Source organism: Eumetopias jubatus, unplaced genomic scaffold, assembly GCF_037043125.1.
Source record: "Eumetopias jubatus isolate StellerSeaLion01/CBP00866 unplaced genomic scaffold, mEumJub1_p1.0 scaffold_16, whole genome shotgun sequence".
Lineage (NCBI taxonomy): Eukaryota > Metazoa > Chordata > Mammalia > Carnivora > Otariidae > Eumetopias > Eumetopias jubatus.
The window spans coordinates 93235154-93259928 of NW_028274822.1; the positions used below are offsets into that span (position 1 = coordinate 93235154).

Sequence of the window (24775 nt, forward strand, 5' to 3'; positions counted from 1 at the left end):
GGCTCCAGGGCGGGCCAAAGGGTAGGGTGTCGCCTGCTAGAACGCCCGGTCAGGACGCCACTGGGGCTGCAGTTCGGTGCTCCCGGTGAGTAAAGAAACCAGGGGCCTCTCCCTGCACACAAGACGCACCCACCCCGCATGCTTCCGTGATGACACCCCGGTTTCCCATCTCCTCGTCCGAGACACCTGCCTGCTCTGACAGACCCTAAACACAGGAGGCATCAGGAGCTGGGCCCCGGCACAAGGTAACGGACTCCAGTCCTCTCGCACGCCACCCCTTCAATCTGACTTACTGGAGCGGACAGCCAAGCTGTTCGCGGCGCAGACAGTTAATATGCACGAAGACGCTGCAAACATGTAGCCGGGGGGACATTACTGCACATGATGTAGGACAGGCTCGGGCTCAGCCGCTCGTTTTTATGATCCTGTTTAATTTGGATTTGCCAGTCTCCCTTTTATTATCCCGTGCGCCAGTCTTAATAATCAAGATCTATGTTATGTGCTTTGTGGCATAATTAAAGCTACTGCTTAATTAGAAAACCTACCTACCTCCAGACAAAGGGAAATCAATAATGTATCTAATGCGAGAAAGCAAGTGAGAACTTTGGTTTGAGAGTGGACAGAATTGTTGGTCGGGGCAGGCACACATGCACACACATGTGAACACGCATTAACACATACACGTGCACACATGCAGACACACTAACACATGCAGACACGCACACATGCACACGCACACCCACATCCCATGTGTGTTTCTAGTGGCTGCACCTGTCAGAATTCAACACAAGACCATTTCTCATTGGATGGATGGGCTCCATGGGGATTAAGGCCGTTTAGGGAATCAAAATCTGACAGCTTAAGATGGGCATAGACGGAACTTGCATTTATGTATTTATCCAGTTAGTCATCCACAGATATTTGCTGAGGGCCTACTAAGCACCAGGTGTGGCTCCTGAAGCGTGGCCGCACTAAGGCTCCCACAGACACCCGTTGGTGTCGCAAACCGAGAGGTCAGCATTCTGCAATGGCCCACCCCGGTCTTCCTCCTGCGGGCTCGTCACCAACAACTGTGGGACTACCTCCAGCCCAGCTCCTGGTCACAGCAACCCTGACCTGAATCCCCATCCCGGCTCCTGGAAGGCCTCCACTAGTGGTCCTGGGCCAGGGACTGTGCCTGGGCCATCAGGTGGGCTGGAATGGGGCCGCGGGGGTGCAGCAGCTGGCTCCGACTGGCATGTCTCTCCCCGCGTGCTCTCGGACCTGTCCCCCGGCACTCGGAATGGGCACGTTTGGGCTCCCTCCCAACATGGCGGCTGCAGGACAGGTAGACTGCTTCGGTGGCAGCTCACGGGCCAGGGCCACTGCTGGGCTGGGCAGGGTGGAGGCATTGGAAGCCCCACCGCATCACCTCTGCCCTCCTCTATTGGACGACCCGCCACAAAGCCCATCCAATCTAGGGGAGGGACGCAGAGTCCACCCCTTGCGGCAGGGGAGGGGGCAGATTCTAGAAGACAGTCTCCCTTCCATGTTTGGCTTATGTGGAGAAGGTGAGAATCTGGGGGGGAAATGCATCTGACACAGCAGGGCTCAGCAAACTACGGCTCATGGGCCCAAACTGGGTACTTGACCCTTCCTGCCTTGGCTTCCTCATCTGCAAAACGTGGGCACTGTCCATCCTCACAGCGCTGCTATGGGGTCAGTGCTGGTCCACGGGCAGTGCTCTGCAGCACACCGGTCCTAAATATGCCCTGGGGCAACCATTGGGCACCCCACTCGCTGAGCTGCACAGGGCCTGGGTCTCCCCCAGGATGGCTGGGGCCCATGTTCGAAGCCAAGGTCACATAACTAAGCCCCACAACGCCGTCCGCTGGGGGACGGCAGCAAGTCCAGAGAGGCCCAGGAGCCTGGCGGAACAGCAAGGGCTCGGAAGGGCTTCTCTCTGGTTTCTAGTTCGTCATCCTCACACGCACGGGGTGGGGGGCCTGTGCATGTCACACTCATCAAAGCCTCCCCATTTCTTTTTGGGAAAGAAATGGATATAAATAAATATGTAAGAAAATGGAACCCACATTCTCTGTTTCAAGGAGGCGGAGAGCTGTGCCCCTTCCAATCAGTGTCTGTAAATCAGATTTCTATCAATCAAGCCACCTATTGTAAACGGTGGCTCTTTCAAAGTTCGCCCTGACGTCTTCTTCCATAACGTGAGGCTGACAGGAAACTGATCACTCCTGTCGGGTTTTATTTGGGCAGACAGAGCCTTCCTAAAGAGGGAGCCTCTGCCACGCGAGGGAAGGAGGCTGGGTCTCAGTCTCAGAAAGCACTCTGAGGACTCAGGGGTGTGCAGGGATGTGCCAGAGCACGAGAGCCCATTAAGAAGCAAGAAATATAATCCAAATGCTTGAGCAAAAGATTTAAAAATATATGTGTGTGTGTGTGCTAATTTACTAGAGCCCAGAGGACTTTCCATTTATTTATAATTTATTGCAATGTTGGCTTCAGGAACAACTGGATCCAGGTGCTGCTACTATGGCACTGGAAGCTGATTCCTCCCTACCTCCCAGCTCTGCCACACCCTGACTGGGTTTTTCCTTGGGTTCCACGGGTGGGCTGTGGGAACTCTAAGCTTTCCCCTCATAATGGTAAGATGGTGCAGCTCCCAGGTTCCCATTATTGCAGTTTCACCTTGCCTGAAAAGCCTGATTTTTTTCCCCAGTGACCTCAGGTAATTCCAACATGCACTCTGATTGGACTGCACCCAGACCACATGACAGCCTTGAGCCAGGGGCTGTAGCTGGTGGACATAATGCTCTAATTGCCTTAATCCTGAGTCATGTGACCTGCCCTGCAGCTGGAACGGAAAGTTTCCACCGGTTCTCATGTGGGAGCGGGGCGCCCAAAGAAAGAGCACCAGATTTCAGGGAGGCAAACAACAGCATCGATGACACACACTCGCGTCTGTTCTATAAATGCAGCGCTCTGACGCTGGAAGATGCAGCAGGACCGCCAGGAGAGCCCTGCCCCCAGCCCAGGGCTGGCGATGGCTGGACATCGAGAGGCCCAGCGCTCTGAACCCCGTGAGCTTATGGGAGGTGGGTGCCACTCACTTGCCAAGTCAACTACTACCCTGTCCACAGGAAGGGGTTAACACAGCAGGCCTGGCTTGTCCAGAAACACCCTCCCTGCACAGGAAAGGTCTGGCCCTTGCCAGCTCCCAGGAGGTAACTTCTGAGTCCTTGGGACACCGTGCCTGACCACAGTGTCCTTGGTTCCGTGGGGCCTTGGGCCGCGTGGGATGGTCTATACTGCAGTGTGATCTATGCTGGAGCCTGAGCCACAGTGTCAGCCTGACCTCTGGGGGCTGGGGATGAAGGTCGGTTGGCCACCAAAACCCTGGACAGCAGGGCTGAAGTGGGCCCCCTGTTGCCATACTCCACCGGGGTGGTCACTCGCCGTGGCTGGGAGGGTCCCTCCCGCCTGCTCCCCCCGCCCTGCCCTCTGCACTCTTCATGATGTCATTCCATCCTTCAACAAACCCCAGCAGGAGTAAAACTGTGGTGCCCAGAAGCCCAGAGACAAGAACTCAACTCCAGCCACTGAGGGAACCTTATTGAGGTCACCCTCCAAAGGTCAGGGCACACTGGGGAGCGCTCAGAAACTGCCATGCACACCCACACACGTGCACACACGTGCGCACATGTGCACGCACACACCCTTAGAGCATGGAATGGCACGTCCCGAACCTGAGCCGCTCAAGCCCATGTCCATGACTTTGTCACATCTAGACGTCACCTGCATTATTCACTTAGCATGTTTCTTCAAATTGCCCTGTTTATACCCAACCACACTTTTTACTCAGGAAAGGAATCTTTATTCCATCTCACAAAAGGAAAGCCACTTTGATGGTACCCATGAAAATAAAGCAGCGTTCTTTCCTGTGGCTCGTGAGCTCGGGGTCTGCCGGGACAAAGGGGGATTCCTCTGGGATGAAGTCCCAAGTGGAACAGGAGAGGTGGACAGTGGCCTCTCACCGCAGCCCCGTGCTGTCCAGGGAACAAGCCGCACCTACTGTCCATTCCCAAGGCAGAGGGTGAAGGGAACTCCTGGGTAGGCCGCAGGGAGGCGCACTCTGGGCAGGCATGGCTCACTCGGGAGACCTGCCCCAGGGCACCTCACCCCTTGGTCTGGGGGGACAATGCCTGCAGAGCAGCGGGTCTGCAGTGAGTTCCCGCTGCCTGGCCTCCTGGGGCATCCCACCTGCAAGTGTACCCCACCTGTACCGCACCCATGGTGCACCTGCTCAGGCTTCCTCCTCCCGGGCCGGCCCTCCTGCTCCCCTCCCAGGACCGCTTCCCAAACACAGTCTCACACACACTCTAAAAATGCCCCCCTCACCCCCGCCACTGTCCCTGTGGTTTGCTCCAGGGCCGGCCCCGCCCCTCGCCCACGCAGCCACCCGCCCGCCCCCACTGCTGAGGGCCCCTCCAGCACCCAGGGTCCCCACTTCCCCCAGGCTTTCCGTAGGCAGAGCCAGAGAGAGGCGCCCGGCCAAGCTTGCCTTTCCTTTCCAGCCCACGTGCCCGCCTGGAGGGACTTATTCAAGTAATGATGCTGAATATGGCATCTTGTTCACATTTCACCCCCGCCAAGGTACCTAACGAGCTTTCAAACAGGATGCAATGCTTGCAGAGCCGGCTACGAGGCAAGGCCACAGCCGGCGGCAGACTGGGGGCGGGAGGGCCAGGGGTTCGCGATGGATGGCAGACAGCTTTAGGTGGGGGGCGCCATGCGAGCAAGTGAGCCCTGAGGTCCCAGCGCGCTTCACCGGTGTCCTTGTGTGGAGCGGCAGCAAGGCGCAGCCCAGCTCTCGGGCCTGCACACGTCTGCGCGGACAGGACGCCCACGACCCACCGACAGCAGAGACACCAGAGCGGTGCAGGGCGGACCCTCTGTGCCCGGGGTGCCTGCCTGCGCGTCCGTGCTCCTGGAGCCCGCAGCGCGGGGCTGGGCCTGGGGGCCCCTGCGAGGCGCACCGCGTACTCACTTTTTGGGCCTGTAGTCCGGGATGGTCCTGTCCAGGGAGATGCGGTCGCTGAGCTGAGCGTTGTACCCGTATTCCTCGTACTTGCTCTCCGTCTCCCGGCTGTCCTCCCGCAGCGTGGCCGCCATGCCGCCCTGGCCCAGGCCCCCGGGGCCCTCCACCAGGCCGATGGGCTTGGCGAGGCCTAGCGGGAAACGGGAAAGGGGGGCGGTCAGGCAGGCCCCCCCCCCGCCCTCCCCAGCCCAGCCCCAGCCTCCACCACCACCACTTTCTTCCAGACCCAACTCTGGGAACTCAAGGAAAGTCTATTAATTAACATTTGTTTTCAATAAAAATAAGTTCACTTTAAGAACGCGAATTAGTTGCCCACCTGCTCCCTGACCCTTGAGGCTGTTGGTCTTTCTGACGTCATTGCACAGCCACAGTGGGCTACCTGGAGCGTGTGCCCGCAGTCCCCCGGGAGCCCCAGAGCGCCCAACACAGAGGACACCGGTGCCGCAGGGCCCTGCCTCGGCGGGTGGAGAGGGATGGAGCGGACCTGTGAGACCAGGCAGGAGGCACCTGTGCACGCGAGCTCCTAGGGAAGGCCCGGCCTGGGGCCTGTTCTTCTGGAACGTCCCTCTAAGTGGTCACGTGTGCCAGAGAGGCGCGTGGGGACGGCACCCTGGCTCTCTCTGGGACGGGTGACTCTGGGGCATGCTGGTTCCCGGAGTGGGGCCGCAGGGCACCGCAGTCCAACCCTCGGAAAGGCGGGTTGCCCCCAAAGTGCAGACTCCCCGCACGCGGGCAGGGGGCTCTTCTCTGCGCCATCTGCCCCCTTAGGTTTGTTACGGGCATGAAACAAGGAGGCCGCGCACTGAGGGGCGCAAACCGAAATCCAAGCTGTACCGGCCTCACGCCCCGCAAACAAACCCCGCCGACAGCCAGCCCTGCCCCTGACGGCCCCGACCCAGGCCTCCTGGAGCCGATGTCCCGCCCCCGGAAACGCAGGCCCCTTCTCATTTGCCTGCGCTGCTGCCCAGCTTACAGTCCCAGCACAGGAGGGGAGCCCAGGGCGCCTGGACCTCAGAGTTTTCTGGAATATTCCATCTCGAACTGGCAAACCTGTGTTGGTATTTATGTAGGACCGAAGGACACACATTGAATGTAAAATTGAAAAATTGCATGACACATAAATCATTTCCGCTTCTTATTTTAATATTGCAAAAATACATATATAATCATGCTATTTTTAAAGTTTGTGCTGCATTTTCCACTTTGGAAAGTCTGTAAATAGCGGCCTCCCAAAGGCAGATGTGCCCCCAAACCTGAGGGGACAACAGTGGTGCTGATCACCGCTGGGCCCCCCAGGGAGCTCTGCTGCCCAGGGTGGGGGCTTGAGGGGGTGGAGCCCGGGGGTGGGGGTACCCGGAGTGGGGTGGGACCTGGGGTGGGGGCCAGGGTGTGGGGGTAGGAGGGGAGCCCTGGACGGTGGGGGCTGGGAGTGGGGCCTGGAGGTTGGTTGGGGGGCAGTTCCGGAGCAGGTGGGGCCTGAGGGTTGGGGGACCCCGAGGGGCGTGGGTTCGGGGTGGGGCGGACAGCGCTGGAGAAGAGGGAGGACCCAGCTCATGCGGGGTCAGGTCCTGAAAACTCACGGGGCTGCTTCACATCACTTTTTGGCTTGTCAAAGTGAGACACGCCCATGGGAGAACCTCCCGACGGTGCGGAAAGCTAGGGAAAGGCAGAGTTGGGGTGTCCTGGGCAAGCCCCAGTCTGCAGAGGACGGGCTTTTGCAGGCTGTGCCCGCACGCGCGGTAACTTCAGGGTCTGGCTCTGGCTTTGTCGGCCGGGACAGCCTCCGGGGACGTCTGCACGGAGCCTGAGGCTCAGTCCGTCCGCCGGCATCCCTCCACTCTTCCCCGCTGCGCCTTTATTCTCCGTTATTCCGGGTTACCTTTGTGACCTTAGGAGGAACACTTTCAGCTCTATTTCTGGAAGCGTCACTTTAGACAGCGTCTGTCCACTCCCTAGCCGGTTAAAGGAAAAGTTAACATTCTCCCAGGACTTCTGCTCAACGGGGTGTAAGTTTCATTTACATATATATTTTTTCAGTTATAGAGACGTATAAATTTACAGGGATAAGCTAGAGGTCCGCCGTACATCACTGTGCCTAGTTAGCAACACTTAAAATTTTGTCACGAAGGTAGATTGCATGGTGTTCTTACAACAATAAAGATTAAAAAAAATAAGATGTTGAATTACCCCCAGAAGGACAGAAATAGCTACACTGTAGTTTCTACATTGTCAAACGTTGTCAAAGTCACTTAGAACAGCTAATTTTGCTCTACAGCGGCGACCCAGCTCCCCACAGCAGGTCTGGAGGCTGGTTCTGAAATGAGGCGCGAGCCTACCTCCACCACCCACCCTGTTGCTGGCTGTGGGCTGAGCATCAGCGAGCCACGGAGGCCACGCGGCCCAGCCGGACCACGCTGCTCGCCCCTCCACGGAACGGCGAGGCAGCCTCCCTTGCTCTCCCAGACACTATTCATTCCCCAAAATCATGTGCATTTTGGTTGGCTTTAGGCTTGGATCTTGACTTTCTGTGCACTTTTCAGGGTGGAGAGGTAAGGATGATCAGTAACAGTTTTCACGTAGCACGGGCTTCAGACACAGGACCGTGGCCAGCAGCCACACGTCGCCACGCACGGCGACGTCTGGGGCCCCACACAAGAGCTCTGTGTCCAAGCAGGAGCCTCGTGTGGAGCCCGCCTCTGCCTCCAGGGAAGGGTTCTGGGCTGGTCACTTCTGGGCCTTGCCCTGTGCCCTCTGGCCCTGCCTGACCCCTGACCTCTGAGCAGCTGCAGCAGCTCTGAGAGGCTGTTCCTCCGCTGGGGGAGCGGTCGGAGCCCCAGCTCTGTTACAGCTCCGACCATTAAAAACCCATGGATCTGATTCCGCTTTTATGGAGTCGTGCCCATCAGCACCTCCCGGTGGGGCTCGTGGGACTGGCGTCTTCCCTCCTTTCTGGGATGCCCACCGTGGGCTCACGCCTCTTTCACAAAGAGTTCCTTCTAAAGAGGCAGGATTGCTTGGTCCCTGGGTGACAAGGGCAGATGGAACCAGAAGAAACTTGTAAAGACTGAAGGTGGCCTGGCCATTACGGGGCGGGGGGTGTCCACGGCCCGAAGGGCCACTGAACCGATGGCCACACAGCCGCCAAGGCCCCCAGGGTCGACACTGACACCTACAGAACCGGCTTTTGTCTTCATGTCCCCCGAAATCCTGGCTTCCCCAGCTGGGCCTGGTGCCAGGGTGGGGGTGGGGCACAATGTCCCCCAAGTCCTGCCGCCCTCAGGGCTCATCTCTCATTGGTCAGGCCACCAAGTGGGTGACAGGCAGGCTCTGCAGCCTTGTGGGCAGAACCGTGGCAAGCTCTGGTCCTGGGTCCGTGGGACCTGTGGGTGTGGCCTTATCTGGAAATGGGGTCTCTGCAGAGGTCATCCGCTAAGACGAAGTCATCCTGAATTGGGGTGGGGTCCATTTTGGACACAGATGCACATGCAAAGAGAAGTTGGTCACGTGACAACCCAGATAGAGACTGGAGGGACGTGGCCACCAGCCAGGGACCGTGTGGGGCCCCCAGGAGCTGGAGGAAGCCAGAAGCACCCCCCCCCCCCCCCCCCCCCGCCCTGCCGGACTTGGAGTCAGGCTCCAGACTGTAAAGGAATGAATGTCTGTTGTTTCAGCCGCCCGGAGCGCGGTGCTTTGTCCCCGCGGCCCCGAGAAACCAGCCGGCAGACCTGCAGCCAGCAGACTGTGACGACTGGACACACGGATGCCAACCATCCCTCACGTGGGACGGCACTCAGCCCCTCTGGAGGCGGCGCAGCGACGGGTCGGATCACAAAGGCACCGGGGCCTCCAGAACAAGAGGGAGAGCAGCTTTTCCTGTTTGAAACGTTCCACTCCCTCCTGCAGGGGAATCAGAGCCCCAGGCTCTTCCTTCCACCCTTGAATGAGAAGTGATTTTGAGAACAATGGGAAATTTGCATGCATTAGCTCAGCCTTTGAAACATCTGTCCAGCTGACTTCTCTGAAAATTAAACTGAAGCCACACCTCCTTACTTGTTACCCTGGGACTTGGGGGGTGTCACAGGCTGGTCATGACAGCTGGTGGTCATTACACCCCCGACCGCCCATGGCCAGTGGGTCCTGCCCCAGGTGCTTTTATCACCGCATTTTACAGAAGGATCCCTGAGGCTCACCGAGGCTGCACCCCTCCTACCCACGTGCTTTCAACTTCAAATCCCCTCAAGGAGGAATTTTAGAGGGAACCAGTAAAGGTCACCAATTTTCCATTTTGACATTAAGGACATTAATTACAGCTGCTTATTACTTTTAGCACCATTTCACAGTGCTGTGGCAAAGGCAGGAGGGACACGCCCTCGTGGCAGAGTGTTTTAATGGAGGCACCCGGTTTATGAGCACCTGGCTCCGTGTTCATCACGCACCTCCGTAGCAGGTCCCCATGCTCTTGGGGGAGCCCTGGGAGCATGCTGTAGATGACCACGAGAGGCTCTTGGACACTGGCTTGTGGGCCCATGCACCTTGTGGACACTGCCCCTCCAGGCAGGTCAAGGGCCGCCCCGTCCATGTGGCCACCCCTCCCCAGCCCTTGCCCCCCCAAACACCCACAGCCAGCGTGGCGTGAGGAGAGGCCAGCTGACCATGGAGAATGAGTCTGGCCACGTCGCGGTGACATGGAAACTAAGAAGAGAAATTATTACATTTCCTCACTACCTACAGCCCACTGACAAGTCCTTGAAACAGGCAGAGTGACCTTCCTCTAGGCAGTCAACTGCCTCGATGTGGACACTTTGCTAAAGGCCAAAGGTGATCTTAGCCTGACCCCCAGGATCCTGAGTCTACTTTAACATTTAGAAATAACTTCGGAAACTCCCTTTATCTCTGCCCCCCAAGATACATGTCGGCAATCACCCCCCAAGCATACGGCCCACCGATAGACATCTGAAGGGTCTCAGGTTTTATTAGATGGTAATAAACGACCTTTTCCCCACAACAGCTAGCCCCCTCAGGATCCTGGAACCCTTCCTTCCAAATTCCTTAGAGATTGACGCTATCCTTAAGCCCCTCCCAACTTGAAAGTATGTAACGGGCCACTCATGACCCTGGCGTGGCTCTTTCTGCCCACGGGTCCCGTCCCCGGGCTTTAATAAACCAACTTTCTGCACCAAAGTTGCCTCAAGAATTCTTTCTTGGCCGTCGGCTTTGAATCCATCTTTCCTACATCAACAGCACCCAGATTGAATATAAGCCCTGGCTGGGGACATCAGGGGAACCCCTTTTCACATCCAAGAGGGGCCTCATGCCTCTCAAAAAGTGAGCTTCCAGCAGGCATTCCGGAACCTTCTTCAGCTGGGCAGGAAGCCCATGATGCCCAAGCCCCCCGGGATCGTCCAGTGCTGTGTTGCCCTGGACATGGCGTTGCCCTGGGAGAGGGTCAGCAGGGGGTCAGGAGGATGCGCCCATACTCCGTCCTCCAGCTGGAGAAGTCTGCATTTGGCTTTTTGCTTCCACTTGAAATTATTGTCAAACATGTCTCTTCTGTCGTTACGTATCAGACTGAATTCTAATTAGTAATGATCTTCTAAACCACCACGTAATAGCCTGTGGATGGATGCATAAATATTTGCTTCCCACGTCCTGTGTCGTTGTACGTTTATTTGTTGGCTTGTCTGGCCAGCCCCGCCCTGCAGCGGTGTGGTTGTCACTCAAGGTTCCAGCAAACACTTCATCCTGAGGGACACAGTGACGGCCGACAATGGGCATGCGCCCAAGTGGGTTACGTCACCAGCAGAGAGCGCCCCTCCTCTGGTATCTTGAGCGCCCAGACAAGGGGAGTGAGGGCCAGCTTTGCACAAAAGGGTGCCTCGGGCTCAGGTGCGCTCCATCCTGGCGCAGGTGGGCTAAGGCAAAACAGCTCTTGGTGGAGGCTGGGCGGACGGTGGCTCGCCCAGGGGCCCAGTTGGCCCAGGGGTCACGGGGGAGGTGGCAGAGGTGGGCCCCCGGCTATGGAAAGTGAGTTGTCAAGGTCAGGGCACCCACTGCTTCTAGAACATTCTCTGCTCTGGGACTCTTGCTTAGTGAGGTGGGTTTGCTTTCAGAGGCAGGGACCTGACTTTCTGGAGGAGAAGCAGCTTCCTCTCAACACAGGGTCCTTCCCCGTTCATCCTCCTGTGGTGGTGGGAGGGGAGCGTGTACTTCTGCCAAAGTTCTCCTGAAGCCCACAGCCATTTGCTTCTGTGGATAATCATTCGAAGCTCCTTTCACGTGACCTGAGGGAGCATACTTTCTAATTCCGAGAAATAATTTGGAAGCCATCACAGTGAGGAGGTGGCTGTGTCTGAGATCCCGAGAGCTCCTACTCACACGTGGGAACCCGTGGGGCCCGGCCCAGGAGCGGGAGCAGCCTGTCAGGGATGGACTCAGGTGCTGGGCTGAGGGACTGGGGCCATTGCCCAGACACCGTCTCTTGATTTACAAGAACACGGCGCTGTTCCTCGGCACCTGCATCGTGGGGCTGGGGGTGGGTGCTCCCGTGCTCCAGACCTAACCCAGCCTAAGACACCAGATCTTCCAGACTTTCAAGGGAAGGCAGCAAGACAGATTCACCTCTGAATATCAGCAACTATAGCATGGGGTTAACAAAGGGTCTGCCTCTGTCAGCTCGGGTGTGGCAGGCTACAGAAGGCTACATAATGGGTCCCAAAAATGCCCCCGTAAATGGAGCTTTGCAGACGGGATCACCACAAGGACCCTGAGATTCGGAGAGTGTCCGGGGTCATCCAGGAGGGACCTACGCACCATCAGGTGCCCTTAAAGCAGAGGGGACCGTGAGATCTGAAGGCAGAGCCTGGACAGAAGGGACGCCTGGGCCCCCAGAAGCTGGAAGGGGCAGGAAGGATCCACCCTGGAGCCTCCAGAGAGCCAAGCTCTGCCCACACCTCGGTTTTAGTGCAGGGACACCCATTTTGTGCTTCTGACCTCCAGAACTGTAAGAGAATAAGTCCGGGTTGTTTTAAGCCCATCAGCATGCGATGATTTGTCCTGGCAGCCCCAGGACCGGGCAGAGGACCCAGGCAGAGAGCGCGCCGTCAGGGTGTGGAGAGCACAGCAGGGGTGCCAAGGCCTGGCGCAGCCTTTGGGGCTGTGTGTATAACCACTGCCCCACACCGCCTCAGCCCCAGGGCTCCCGACAGCGGTACCGTGGCCCTGTGGGCAGCCAGCAATCCCCCAACGGCTTCCCCAAACCCGGGTGCCAGGAGGGGGCAGGGAGGCAGCACACCCCTGTGTTCCCAGCAACGGAGGAACCCCGGGCAGGTGCAGGGGTGGCTCACAGTGGCCGCCTTCAGGGCTGGGAGGGTAGGTCTGGAGTCGTCCCTGGCCCCACGGAATGGTGGCCCACAACAGCTGTTTCTACGGACGGCCTGGACATTTCAGAGAAGAGCAGCCGACATGGAGGGACCGGGAGGGACTTGGGGCTTAAAGCAAGTCTCAAGGGCACTGCCCAATGAGACAGATTTCATGTGCAAGCCTGAGCTTCCAGCTCCTGTGGAAGGATCCAGCCGCCCGACAGCACGCATGTGCTCTGGCACAGGGCCCTACACAGGTGCAGGTGGTCAGCTCCCTGCCCCCAGCCCGTTTCGCATGGCTGCCTGGAGGCTGAGAGGTTGTGCCCCGGTTTCGATGGATGGGGAGGGAGGTGGGTTGACTAGAAGCCCCAAAAGCTGGAACCTATGAGTGTGGCCTTATTGGGAACAGGGTCTTTGCGGGTGTAACTAAGGTAAGGACTTTGAGATGAGAGCGCCTGGGATTAGGGTCGGTCCTGAATCTGATCACAAGGGTCCTGATAATTTAGAGGGGCTCAGAGAGACACACACAGAGAGGAGAAGCCACATGATGATGGAGTCAGGTGTCTACAAGCCAAGGAACGCCAAGGATTGCCAGGAGCCACGAGAAGCTGGAGAGATGCCCGGAACAGATTCTCCCTCGGAGCCTCCAGGAGGAATCAACCTGCCAATACTGATTTCAGGCTTCTGGCCTCCAGCCTGTGAAAGAATAAATTCCTGTTGTTTGGCCACCAAAAGGCCACCCCTTTTGTGGTCATTTGTTACAGCAGCCAACAGGACACTCCTACGGGGGGGGGGGGGAAGGAGGCGGAGGTTGGAGAGGAGGGGGAATGGGGAGGGGCAGAGGGGGAGGGTGTGGGTGGGCAGGGAGGGGGAATGAGGGAGGGGAGGGGCATGGAGGGAGCAGGGGCGAAGTTCTAGGGGCAGACGCTCTGGGTGTTTGGCCAGCATCTGTTGTCTCGTCCTTTTCATTAGCAGAACCACAGTTCGTTTGGGGTAGAAATGAGTTCAGCTAAAATGCTCCCCTCCCTGGGCTGAACTTGCGGCCAGGGGTGGCATGGGACCAAACTCTGATCAATAAGATGTAAGTGGAATTTGCTGGGTGGAATCTCTGGGAAATGTGTCTAAAAGGCACGGTCTCAGCTGGTGTATGTGGGTTTTTTGCCTTTTACCTGTGGTCCTTCCTCCTTTCTCCTGCCTGGAGCTAGGACTCAATGCCCAGGGCCGAGCAGCCACCCTGAGACCATGAGGCCAAATGCTGCACACTAGGAAGGGAGGGGCTAGAACCAAACGGGGTTGGGTCCTCGAGGCCCCACGGCTATCAGGCCGTGGGCGTCGGGCGGCCACGAGACCCTGAATTCCATCCCCCAGAGACACGAAGGAGTGAGCCCTGCAGCAGAGGGACCAGCTGCCAGGGCTGGCCGTCCCGGGGCCCCTTACAGCCCCCTCCCAGAAGAGTCACGTCACACCTGCAGCCCACGCCTTCCAGCCAGAGTACCGGGCACACATGGGCGGCTGCAAGAGTTTTCAGCGCGGGAGGAAGCGCGGGAGGAGGTGTGGCGTTCAAGCTCCCAGCTTCCTTGAGTCACAGATTCCATCTGTCACAGGGACTTCAGCCGGTGTTCCGGGAGGAGGCAGCCCCATGCAGACACTGGTCACAGGCACAGCTGCGGAGAAGGGGTGGAGCCGAGGGCCGCGGGAGGCGGGGGTGCCCTCAGCATCCAGCTCCCCACGCCTGGCGGGCCAGGCCAGCCGACGGACCACCGGCCACCCTGGCATCAGCCAGAATCTTAGATTTGAATCAACACCACCAATTGCTAAAAAGCAATAAATATCCGACAAGACGGGGAAAAAGTTTACAAGGACAGACGCGAAGAAAGACGGGAAGCTGAGATGAGTGCTTTCTCGGAGTGGGGGTGGGTGTTGTCCTGAATACCGCGAACTCCACACCTCAAGGGGGGTGAAGTCAGGGGCCGCAGCCTTGGACGGGGTGGGAGGGCCCGCTCACAGCCCCAGGAGCCCGGAAGGACAGACGCAAAACTCCTGTCCACGGTGGGTCCAACGAGGCCAAGGACTGACCTTCCCTGACAGCGCCCACAGCCGCCCCATACGCCGGGGCCCCACGCAGAGACAGAGAGGACCGGCTGCCCACGCTGCCCTCACCAGCGGTCTTCCGCTCCCCAGGTCGCCCAGCAGGCAGGACTCCGAGGCTCACGGTGGACAGACTGCCGGTCACCTGCCAGGGCTCCAGGCCATGCCCTCCCGCCACCGTCCCGGGGAGAGTGGGGTGGAAACAGCAGTGAGCAGAGCGCCTCACCAGCTCCCGGCTCCTCTCTTGCTTTGCTCTATAAAAATGTAGGCCAGTCTAACACGCCTGCTATTAATTTTGATGATTGCAAAGTGGAAGTAAAAGCAGGCCCCATGTGGCTTTGTGGGCGACGGCTCCGCCCCGGGTCCCGCGTACCCACTCTCCCCACGCGCCGCGGCCATTCCAACTCAGACAGGTCTGCTAAGGATCTCTGGGGACCCAAACTGGGGTCGTGTTAATAGCCAAAGAGGGACCGCCCTTCTGGAACCGTGAGTCATGAATATTTTGCAGGACATGGCAACACCTGTAAGATATATTCTCACTGAGACCAGTCGAGTGCTCAATACATCTCCATGCGTAATGTGAATATTTAGGAGGCCAAGGCATGCAAAACAAGGAGGGACTGGAAACATCTGGCAAAATGGATTTCCTGGCTCTCCCTCTCTCTCGGTAAGCGTGTCCTGTAGCCCGCTCCATCCAGCTGCAGCTTGGGTCTCCTGACTGCTGGGGAGTGGGCACAGGGACATTTGGGAGTCCAGTCCCTCAGCGGCCACCTGGCTCCGGGTGTGGCTGCACGGAAGGCGGGAGTGGTCAGCGGCCACCTGGCTCCGGGTGTGGCTGCACGGAAGGTGGGAGTGGTCAGGTCCCCGACCTCTGAAGATAGACGTGCTCTAGCTACGCTGGGCTGAGTTCTCCGCTCAGATCACGACTGCCAAATCTCCCGGGAAGTGCAGGGGGTCATGAACAGGAGGATACCGAGGGCCCGTGCTCTGGGGAAGATGTGGGGATGTAGGGCCGGACCCTGGTAGCTGAAAGTCTGGCTGGCTCTGGCTGGGAGCCCCTTTGGGTGGAGACAGAGGATCCAGCCCCTCCTTCAGCTGGCCTCCTGACCCCCAGGGCGGGGATGCCTGCCTTGCTGGCTGCCCCAGCCCCAGGACCTGCTCCATAGTGGTGCTTACCGAACAGGTGCACTGAGAATTCGTGCATGCATGAATGAATGACCGGAGGGTGCACAACTGTGGGCTCCCAACCTGAAGCACACAGAGCCAGAGCCATGGGTGCTGCCCCCAGAGCACCATCCAGGGGACAGTGACCTTCCAGACAAGGAATGGTGGACACACACAAAGTGTCCCTGTCTCAGCCCGTCCCGGCTGCCCTAGGAAACACACAGACTGGATGCTTACACGCCCTTATTTCTCACAGCCCTGGAGCCTGGGAGTCCACACCAAGGCACCAATGTGCCTCCCGGTCAGAGCCTGTCCCTGGTCTGTCTCCTGGCCTGCTGTTCTTGCTGTGTCCTCAACAGTCTGACCTCGGTGTGCGCGTTCAGAGCGAGAAACGGGATATCTGTCTCTCTTCCTCTTCCTGCGAGGCCACCAATCCCCCCGTGGGGCCCCCTTGAGGACCCCTCTGAGCCTGAGGGGGAGGGTTCCCTGCAGGGAATCTGCAGGGAGGGTTCCCACAGGGGAATCTGGGGCACACACGTTCTGTCGCGTGAGTCCACCTCTGCCCCTGGAACTCATGTCCTTCTCTCGTGCCAGGGGCACGCACTCCACACTCCCCGAGAAGTCAGTCATTCCAGCACCAACTCTGGAGTCTGAAGTCAAAGCCTGTCTCCACATCGGCATCCATACCTCCCCAGACCTGAGCCCACGGGGCAGCAGCATGCCCCTCACGCCTGCTGGGGCAGGCATTTGGGTTTGCTCTGCTTGGTGCCAGAGCCAAGCCCAGAATTCAAACCCCACCTTCACCCACGTCCTAACTGTGGGTAAAATACTTGAGCTTTGTGAGCCTCGGTTTCCCTATCTGAGTTAAGGTGACAGCGCCTCCCTCATGGGACCCACAATCGCCCAGGGACCCCTCTAGCCACAGGGCCTTCAGTGGTGGGCAATCCTGGGCCAGAGGAGCTGCCTGTCTGGGGGTGGGGACAGCTTGAAGAACACCTGATCTAAGCCGGCCCTCGCTGAGTGCCTTCTGACCCCGAAGGCCCCAGGTCAAGGATAGAGAGGCTGGAGCTGGGTGTCTGGCTTCCAGTGGCTGGCAGGACCCTCAGGAGAGAGGAGATGGGGAAGGTCTAGAATCTGGCCACATGTTTCTGCAGGACCCAAACACCTAGCTGTCTTTTCTCCTCATCTGAGTTTCTGCAGCCCCGGGAAGGAGAACATGCCCCACACCCCTGTTCTCAGGGGCAGCTAGGGCTTCTTGCAGCCCTGGGCAGTGCCTACGGTTCCATGTCTCTGCTCCCAGTGGGGACACCCTTCTGCCAGGGCCACACTGGACATGAGGCTCTAAGACCCACACTTGTGCCTGACAGGCTATTTGTCAGCATATGGGAGCATCTGGGCCCAACTTGCCTTCCTGGCCTTCTGTCCTCCAGCCATTCAAGATACTTGCTTCCCTTTCTCAATGTTTGGCCTTTCTCACTGTGCAGAATCTCCCACATCCATCCACCCACCCACTCATCCACCCATCCATCCACCCATCCAACCATCATCCATCCACCCATCCATCCACCCATCCAACCATCATCCATCCATCCATCCATCCACCCATCCATCCACCCATCCACCCATCCACCCATCCAACCATCATCCATCCATCCATCCATCCACCCATCCATCCATCCACCCACTCATCCAACCATCCAACCATCATCCATCCACCCATCCATCCACCCATCCAACCATCATCCATCCATCCATCCATCCAACCATCCAACCATCATCCATCCACCCATCCATCCACCCATCCAACCATCATCCATCCATCCATCCATCCACCCATCCAACCATCCATCCATCCACCCACTCATCCAACCATCCAACCATCATCCATCCACCCATCCATCCACCCATCCAACCATCATCCATCCATCCATCCATCCACCCATCCACCCATCCATCCATCCACCCATCCAACCATCATCCATCCATCCATCCATCCACCCATCCACCCATCCATCCATCCACCCACTCATCCAACCATCCAACCATCATCCATCCACCCATCCATCTGTCCATTCATCCATCCATCTACCCACCCACCCACTCATCCATCCATCCAACCATCCAACCATCATCCATCCAACCATTCATCCACGCATCTACCCACCCATCCATCCATGCACCCAACTACCCACTCACCCACCCATCCACTCATCCACTCATCTACCTACCTACCAACTCATCCATCCATTCCTCCAACCATCCATTCATCTACCCATCCATCCATCCATCTACCCACCCACCCATCCATCCATCCACTCAAACATCCTTCCACCCATCCAATGAACAAATATTTATTAAGAAACTGTTATGTGCCAGGCATCATGCTATCCATCTATCCAAATACCACCCAATTTCAACTATTTTTCTTCCTTCATCTTTGCTCACATTGCTGAGGACCAACTATGTGTCAGGCACGTTGCTAAACACTTTGTATGCATTATCTTTTCTTTTCTTTTTTTTTTAGATTTTATTTATTTGAGAGAGAGCGAGAGCACAAGCAGGGGGAGGAGTGAGGGGAGGGAGAAGCAGACTCCCCGCTGAGCAGGGAGCCTGACGTGGGACTCAGTCCTAGGACCCTGAGATCATGACCTGAGCTGAAAGCAGATGATTAACTGACTGAGCCACCCAGGGACCCCATTCATATGCAATATCTTATCTAATCTCCTCAAAAATCCTACTGTGGAAGGATAATCATTCTGCCCATTTCACTGACATGGAAACCAAGGCTCAGAGAGAAGTGACCTGCTCAAGGCCACCCAGTTGGGGTTTGGACCCAGAGCCCCCTAACTCCTTGCGCAGCTCAAACACCTCCCCTTCCGTGAAGTACCCCCTGACCGTCCCCATCAACACAGTCGTCCATCTTGTGCTCCTCTGAATTTGCATTACTGGTAACTCGCTGCCTTCCACCTGGCTGCAAACTCTCAGAGGAAGGCACCACGCTCTGAGCCAGCTTTCTGTGAAAGAAGTGTGAATTGGATTAAGCCACTCCCTGATGTCCCTCCCCAACTTGCCAAGGAAGCCTGGGTGCCATGCGTTTTTGGCAGGGTGGGCTGCATCAGGAGAGCATCTACAGGGTTGGTCCGGTGGAGTTGGCTGGGAAGATGGGTGCACTGGGGGTGAGCAGGCTGAGTCACGTCAGCCACTCATCCTACTAAGTGGAGACCACAAGCCGGGCAGTGCTCCAAGGGCTTACCCCTTGCTCACTTCTGGCCATAACACCAGGAGACGAATGTGGCGGTAACCCACCTTGCAGGTGAGGAAACTCGAACAAGGAAGAAACCCGATCAAGGCTACGAGAGGAGGCCTGGCTCCGCAACCCGTGTTCTAACCACAACAGTCTCCTCCTACCAATTAAGATAAGCTTGTTTGCTTCCGTGTCCACTGCTAAGTGCTCAAGCACGCAGACTATTAACAGGCATTTTCCACAATCTGCTCGAAATGGTGTGAAAATAGTCCCTGCAGAAGCCAGGCCGTTTCTCTGAAATAAAATCAAGGCTTGCTGGTTTCAGACCCGGGCTACACGCAGAGCCAATCTGACCGCACTATTCTGTTAAAAATAAAAATAGTCCTTTTTCTTGCTGTAAAAGGCAGGAGTTATAATACACGACACTGATCTACGCTGATGTCTCCACCCGTCTCTGGGGAGGTGCACAGGGCAGGGGCCCTGGAGCCAGACGTGTCTGGATTCAAATCCCACCTCCGCCAGCGCCTCACCTGCGCGGGCCCAGGTGATGGGGAGATCATCTCCTTCCCAGGTTGCTGTGGGGGCAGTGTAGTCAGGGCCCCGGGCACTTAGCCCGGCATCCCACTTGGCTGTTGTGAACACCAGGTGTGCAGGAAGGTGCCCAGGACAGAGGTCCAACCAACAGCCCGGTCCCGGGGTCTCCCTCAGAAACGTGGAGGCTGGGAGGGGCCAGGTGTGGGGAGGGGGCCAACCCTTCCCCTGAGAAGGTTCCTCAGCAGGCCCACCCCATCTGGGGAGCCTGCTGCGTCTTTCCCCAGCCTCCGCACCTGTCTCCCCAGCAAACACCTGGATGGAACCGCCCTGGGTGGGGGGTGGAGGCAGGAGACCAGGTCCTCCCCAGATGTGGGGGGGGGGGCAAGGCAGGCCCAGCAGCACCCGCTCCCTGTCTTACGCCCACCCCCAAGCCCCCTCCCCCACCGACCACCCATCTCCATCTTGCAGACCAGGCCGGCCTCCGGCCTCCCAGTGACCCCATCTCCCAGCAGGCACTTTGTAACGCCCCCTATTCTAAGACGAAGCTCGCTGATTGAATACAACCGAACACACACTTGCTCTTTAAACATCCGTTTAAGGCTGTAGCCGTAAAAAAAAAAAAAAAAAAAAAAGGCTGTAGCCGTGCCTTAGAAGGAGAAGGAGGGAGGGGTGGTGTGTGCCAGCACCCCCAGCTGATGACCTCGCTTCCTGCCTCCCTGAGGAAACAGAAGAATCGGAAGAGAACCCCAGAGTCCCTGTCCCATCTGCTGCCCCAGAACCGGCCTCTGACGCTGGGGTCTCACCCCTGTCCCATACTCAGGGGTGTGCTCCTTCCCCCGCACCTGTGCCCCTCCCGTCTCAGAAGTACCCCCCTGCGGCCTTGCTTCAGTCGGCCGTGCTGACCTGCGCCTCCCCCATTCTCAGCGAGCGGGTGCCCCCCCGGGGACACTGGACACTGTGGGGAGGGGGGTGCCACGGGCATCGCGGGTGGAGGCCAGGGGTGCCGTTGGCCACTCTGCACCACGCACACGGCGGCCCGAGCTGGGAGACGGCCCAGACGGGAAACCATCCAGCCGATGCCTCCCTCCCCGCAGAGCAGCTCACTTGCTGGGTCTAACTTCTCCCCGCCTGCCCCCCCGCTCTGCCGACCTCATCGGGCCACCTGCACCCTGCGAGCGGGCGGCAGGACTGTAGAGGACTGACCTCACAGAAGGAGAGACCAGGAGTGTGTGCACATGGAGGAAAGGCCGTCCCATAAGCTGGGAAGAGTGTTCCCACCAAAACCCAGCCCTGCCAGCACCTTGATCCTGGTCTTCCAGCCTCCAGAGCCGTGAGACAATGAACTTCTGCTGTGCACGCCACCTGGTCCGTGGCGGTCTGTGACAGCAGCCTGAGCGGACACCCACGGCTCCCCGATGGGTCTCCAGCACAGACTCCCCCAACCAGCTTTCTAGCCATGCTGCCAACACACTGGGCCCATGCTGCCCCAGGACCTTCGCACCTGCTAGGCCTGGAGCGTTTCCTGCCACCCCTGCATGTCCTGCCCTCACTTCCATCTTCACTTACAAGTCGGTCTCTCCCCAAGGCCTTGTCTGGGCACCGAGCACAGATGACGGTGCCTCCTGCTGACGCTGTCCTTCCCCGCCTTAGTTTGCTCCTTAGTGTTTGTCAGCATCGAGGAGTCCGTATAGTTCGCTTAATGGGGTCAGCGGACAAACAGGCTCCAGAGCCTGGGAACGTGCTCAGTCACACGGTGAAGAGAATCAGCTGACCTGGGGCTGGGGGGGGTGGCCCCGGATTATCTGGGGGGCCGATGTAGTCACAGGGGCCAGTCAGCGTGGAAGAGGGAGGCCGAGGAGGCCCAGGCTGCTGGCCCACAGATGGAGGAAGGGCCCTGGCCCAGGAAGCAGGTGCCTCGACGCTGGGAATCCTCCCCTGCCCCTGCCCAAGGAGCCAGCCCTGGGGACATCCCGATTTGGGCGCAGAGAGAACTGCGGTGGACACCAGAACTCAGGGAATTCGTGTGCGCTGTGTTGAGCCACTGAGTTTGTGCTAACTGGTTACAGCAAGAGGAGATGAAATCGGTTTATCTTTCTGCCTCCCGTCCCTCCTCACCGGACGTGGGAACCGCAAGGCTGGGGTTCTGCACGGCCCTTCAGTGCTGGGCGTTGGGGCCTCTGGCTCCGCCTGGAACACGCTGGAGGGGTCGGCACAGAGATCGCCCATGGGGGCCTCAGCAGGAGACGAAGTGAAGGCCTCCGCGAGTCTGGGGCCACAGGCGAGCCACCCTGAGGGTCACCGGCGCCTCTGCACTGCCCCAGGGGGCCTGGGGACATGCTCGTGACTGACCCTTCCCTCCATCTTGGGCAAAAACCTCATGATCTTCCCAGGAACGCTCTGAAGATGTATTCTTGGAAGTTTGAGTTTAACACCATGAAAGATACTATTTGCGTTTACACGACACACGGGGACCAGGCCTGCATTGGCGCTGTGGACACATGGCACCCCAGCCTGCTGACCTCCGAATGCCCTGTGGCCCGCTGTGTGAGACCAGCACCCCACGCGTCCAGAGCAGGCCGGGCCAACCTGTCCTCCCGTGTGTCACTCTCGGGCGGACACCAGGCTGGGGGGCGCAGGTCAATGTCTCCACTGTGACCCCCGGGGCCCTTGCGGGCAGTGGAGGACCCGGCCTGCTGGAGAGATGGTGTCTACCGGGACTGTCCGTGCCCCTGACTCCTGGACCGCCGTCCCGCAGAGACACTTCTGTGAATGTGAGCGGCGGACACGGCAAGGGCCACACACAAACATCTAAGGTGCACCGCGGTTTGGGGAAGCCGGCCTTCAGATTCCTTCCCTCTTTCCCTCTTTTAATAAACCCGGCAGCTCACAAACCCGGCATGACCACAGCCCCAGGCGACCGGTCCAGACAAGGCAGCCCACCCCCACACTCGACCCCGTGCTTGGCACCCCCCATGTCCCTGCCTCCCGCCACCAGTCAGGCCCTGCAGCCAGGCCCCACTTCTGCCCCATGGACCTCTGCTCCATGAGGACCCGCTGCTGGCCTGACACCTTGCACACCACACTGTCTCCCTGGCACAGGGCCAGGCCCTGGGCTGGCATTTTAAGGAATGAAGGTACTTAGCTTATTTACTGAAGAATAAAACGCCAACTGCTGAGGCCTCTGAGCCTTCTGGGGAGACCCCCGTGGCAGGTGCACATCAGACCCGACCTGACCCAGGGGCCAGGCAGGTGGGCCTGGGAGGCGGGGCTGCTGGGGGCCCCCTGGCCCCTTCTCTGCAGTCTTTTGGGTCCAGCCCCTGATACGGGGACCTCGGGCTCCCGGGACACACGTCTGACGTGGATTGATGTGAGAAAACCCTCCCGCATGTGGGCTGTGCAAGAACTCTCGCGACGACAGCCGCTTCGGCAGACGCCCGGGCACCACCTAGACCTCTGGGGCAGGTCCCGGCTCGACACGGTCGCCCGGCTCCCACAAGGCGACGTAGCCCACAGGCAGCCCAGGCGGTCGCAGGGCGGGCTGCCCGCTGCTGACATGTTGTCCAGCTGCCCACCTGCATAGACGCCACCCCCCACAGCTCCAATCACAATGGCATGAGGGCCCTTGGGGCAGGTGCGTCTCCAAGGGAGGGGTTCCCCGGCTCCCAGCAGTGGTCTGGGGACACCGAACCCGCCCAGCAGACCCGCGAGGCCACAGGGAGGAGGCATTTATCAAGTCTGGGCCCCAGCGTCTACCTCCTGGATTTCTTCTGGGAACTCATCTCTTCCCCATGCTCAGTGTCCTGCGGTTTAGACAGGATTGACCCAGTTCCAGGGATGAAACAAAGCTGATGCCCAGAGGAGGGGGAGACACAGAGGGCCAGGCTGCTTGTTCAAGCCTCACCTGAAGCCTGACAGCCACTGGATCCTGCAGGCCCAGGTGCTTCCCAGGCCACATTCACACTGGCAACGCCTTTACTATTACTAAAGTGCCCTCACACTAAAAACCTCCCCCCATGCGTTCCGGCCACCGGCCATGACTCCGGGGAGGCCACCCTCGTGGTCGGCTGCTCAGCACCCCGGATCTGGTCCTCCCCCTTCCCTGCCCTGGGATCCGCGTCCCTGCAGACTTCTCAGTCACCTCATTCAACAGTGTCCTTCACGTTGACACACATTTTAAATGAAATGCATTTGCTTCTTAAACAAGTGATTTATCACCACCCCAAATAGGAAGCCTGCATCGTTTGTCCAAAACATCAGTCAGTAGAGAAGAAACACAGCACAGGGCTATGGAAGCGCCACCTGCCGCGGGTCCTGAGCCGGGAAGGGCCCATGCGCATCTGAAAGGGGGACCGGCGAGGTTAGTCTTCTTGGTACCATCAGAAAGGGGACGGAGGACAGCCGGGCGACGGCTCCTCACGACGGCGCCCGGACAGCGTGGGATTAATCATCGTGCCTGAAACTGTCCCTCGCCAGCTGTGCTCCCCAGCGTGAGCCCCACGGGGCAGGCACCGGCACCCCAATCACTTACGTATCCTGACTTGGCATCAGGAGCATAGCAGGTGCTCACGAAACACATGGAGAAATGAGATCTTGCCTTCATTCGAGGAGGGGGAGACCCCCAGCTGGGAGAGGTTGGGTCTGTGAGAGCGAACGCCAGGGCAGGAAGGGCCTGTGGCCTCACACGTGGGCAGAGGGGAGTTTGCCTGCTGGAGAGACCACCCCTCCGCCTCCCCCCTTCTCTACACATGTCCCGAGGCCCCAGCATGTGCGGCACACGTCACGGATGGTCCAGGAGGGGTCTGCAGTGGCCTGTGGGTGTGAGAGCCACCTCCGGAAGACCAACTGCTGTCAGACACGTGATGTGGGGCCATGCGGAGATCATGCATGGCTGACCCCAGCCGGTCACCGTGCAGAGTGGTGGGGAGACTGTCTCGGTCCTGGCCATGCCGCACGGAGTTCCAGTAAGGGAAATACCAAGTCACGAGGTAGCTCCAAGTACCCTCTCACCTCTCGCTCAGCACCTGGCCGCCTTCCCTTCGGGCGGAAGCAGAACCGTGGTCCTAAGATGTGGATCCCACCCTGGAATGTCTCCGTGGGACACCGGATAGGGAAACATTTAGAGACTTGTTTTTGTCGAGTTCCTAGCCAACGAAGGATAAACTGTCCTTTCAGAAAGTAGGGCCTTTGAAATATGCAGATTGCGGAGCTGAATTGTAAATGCAATCACTTAGCCCCGCACCTCCCAAGCCCGGGATCACCGCCTGCATGAATTATTCCTAGAAGTGCGGCTGC

At 58.5% G+C, this 24775-nt stretch overlaps 1 protein-coding gene across 1 annotated transcript in view; it reads right to left on the reverse strand.

Annotated features, from left to right (window-relative positions):
* Positions 1–24775, reverse strand: part of GALNT9 (polypeptide N-acetylgalactosaminyltransferase 9) — a 74900-nt gene that overhangs the window by 44522 nt on the left and 5603 nt on the right. The window contains exon 2 of the mRNA XM_028095946.2: positions 5045–5225. Coding sequence (XP_027951747.1) covers positions 5045–5225 — 181 coding nt within the window. The remainder of the gene's footprint in view (positions 1–5044; positions 5226–24775) is intronic.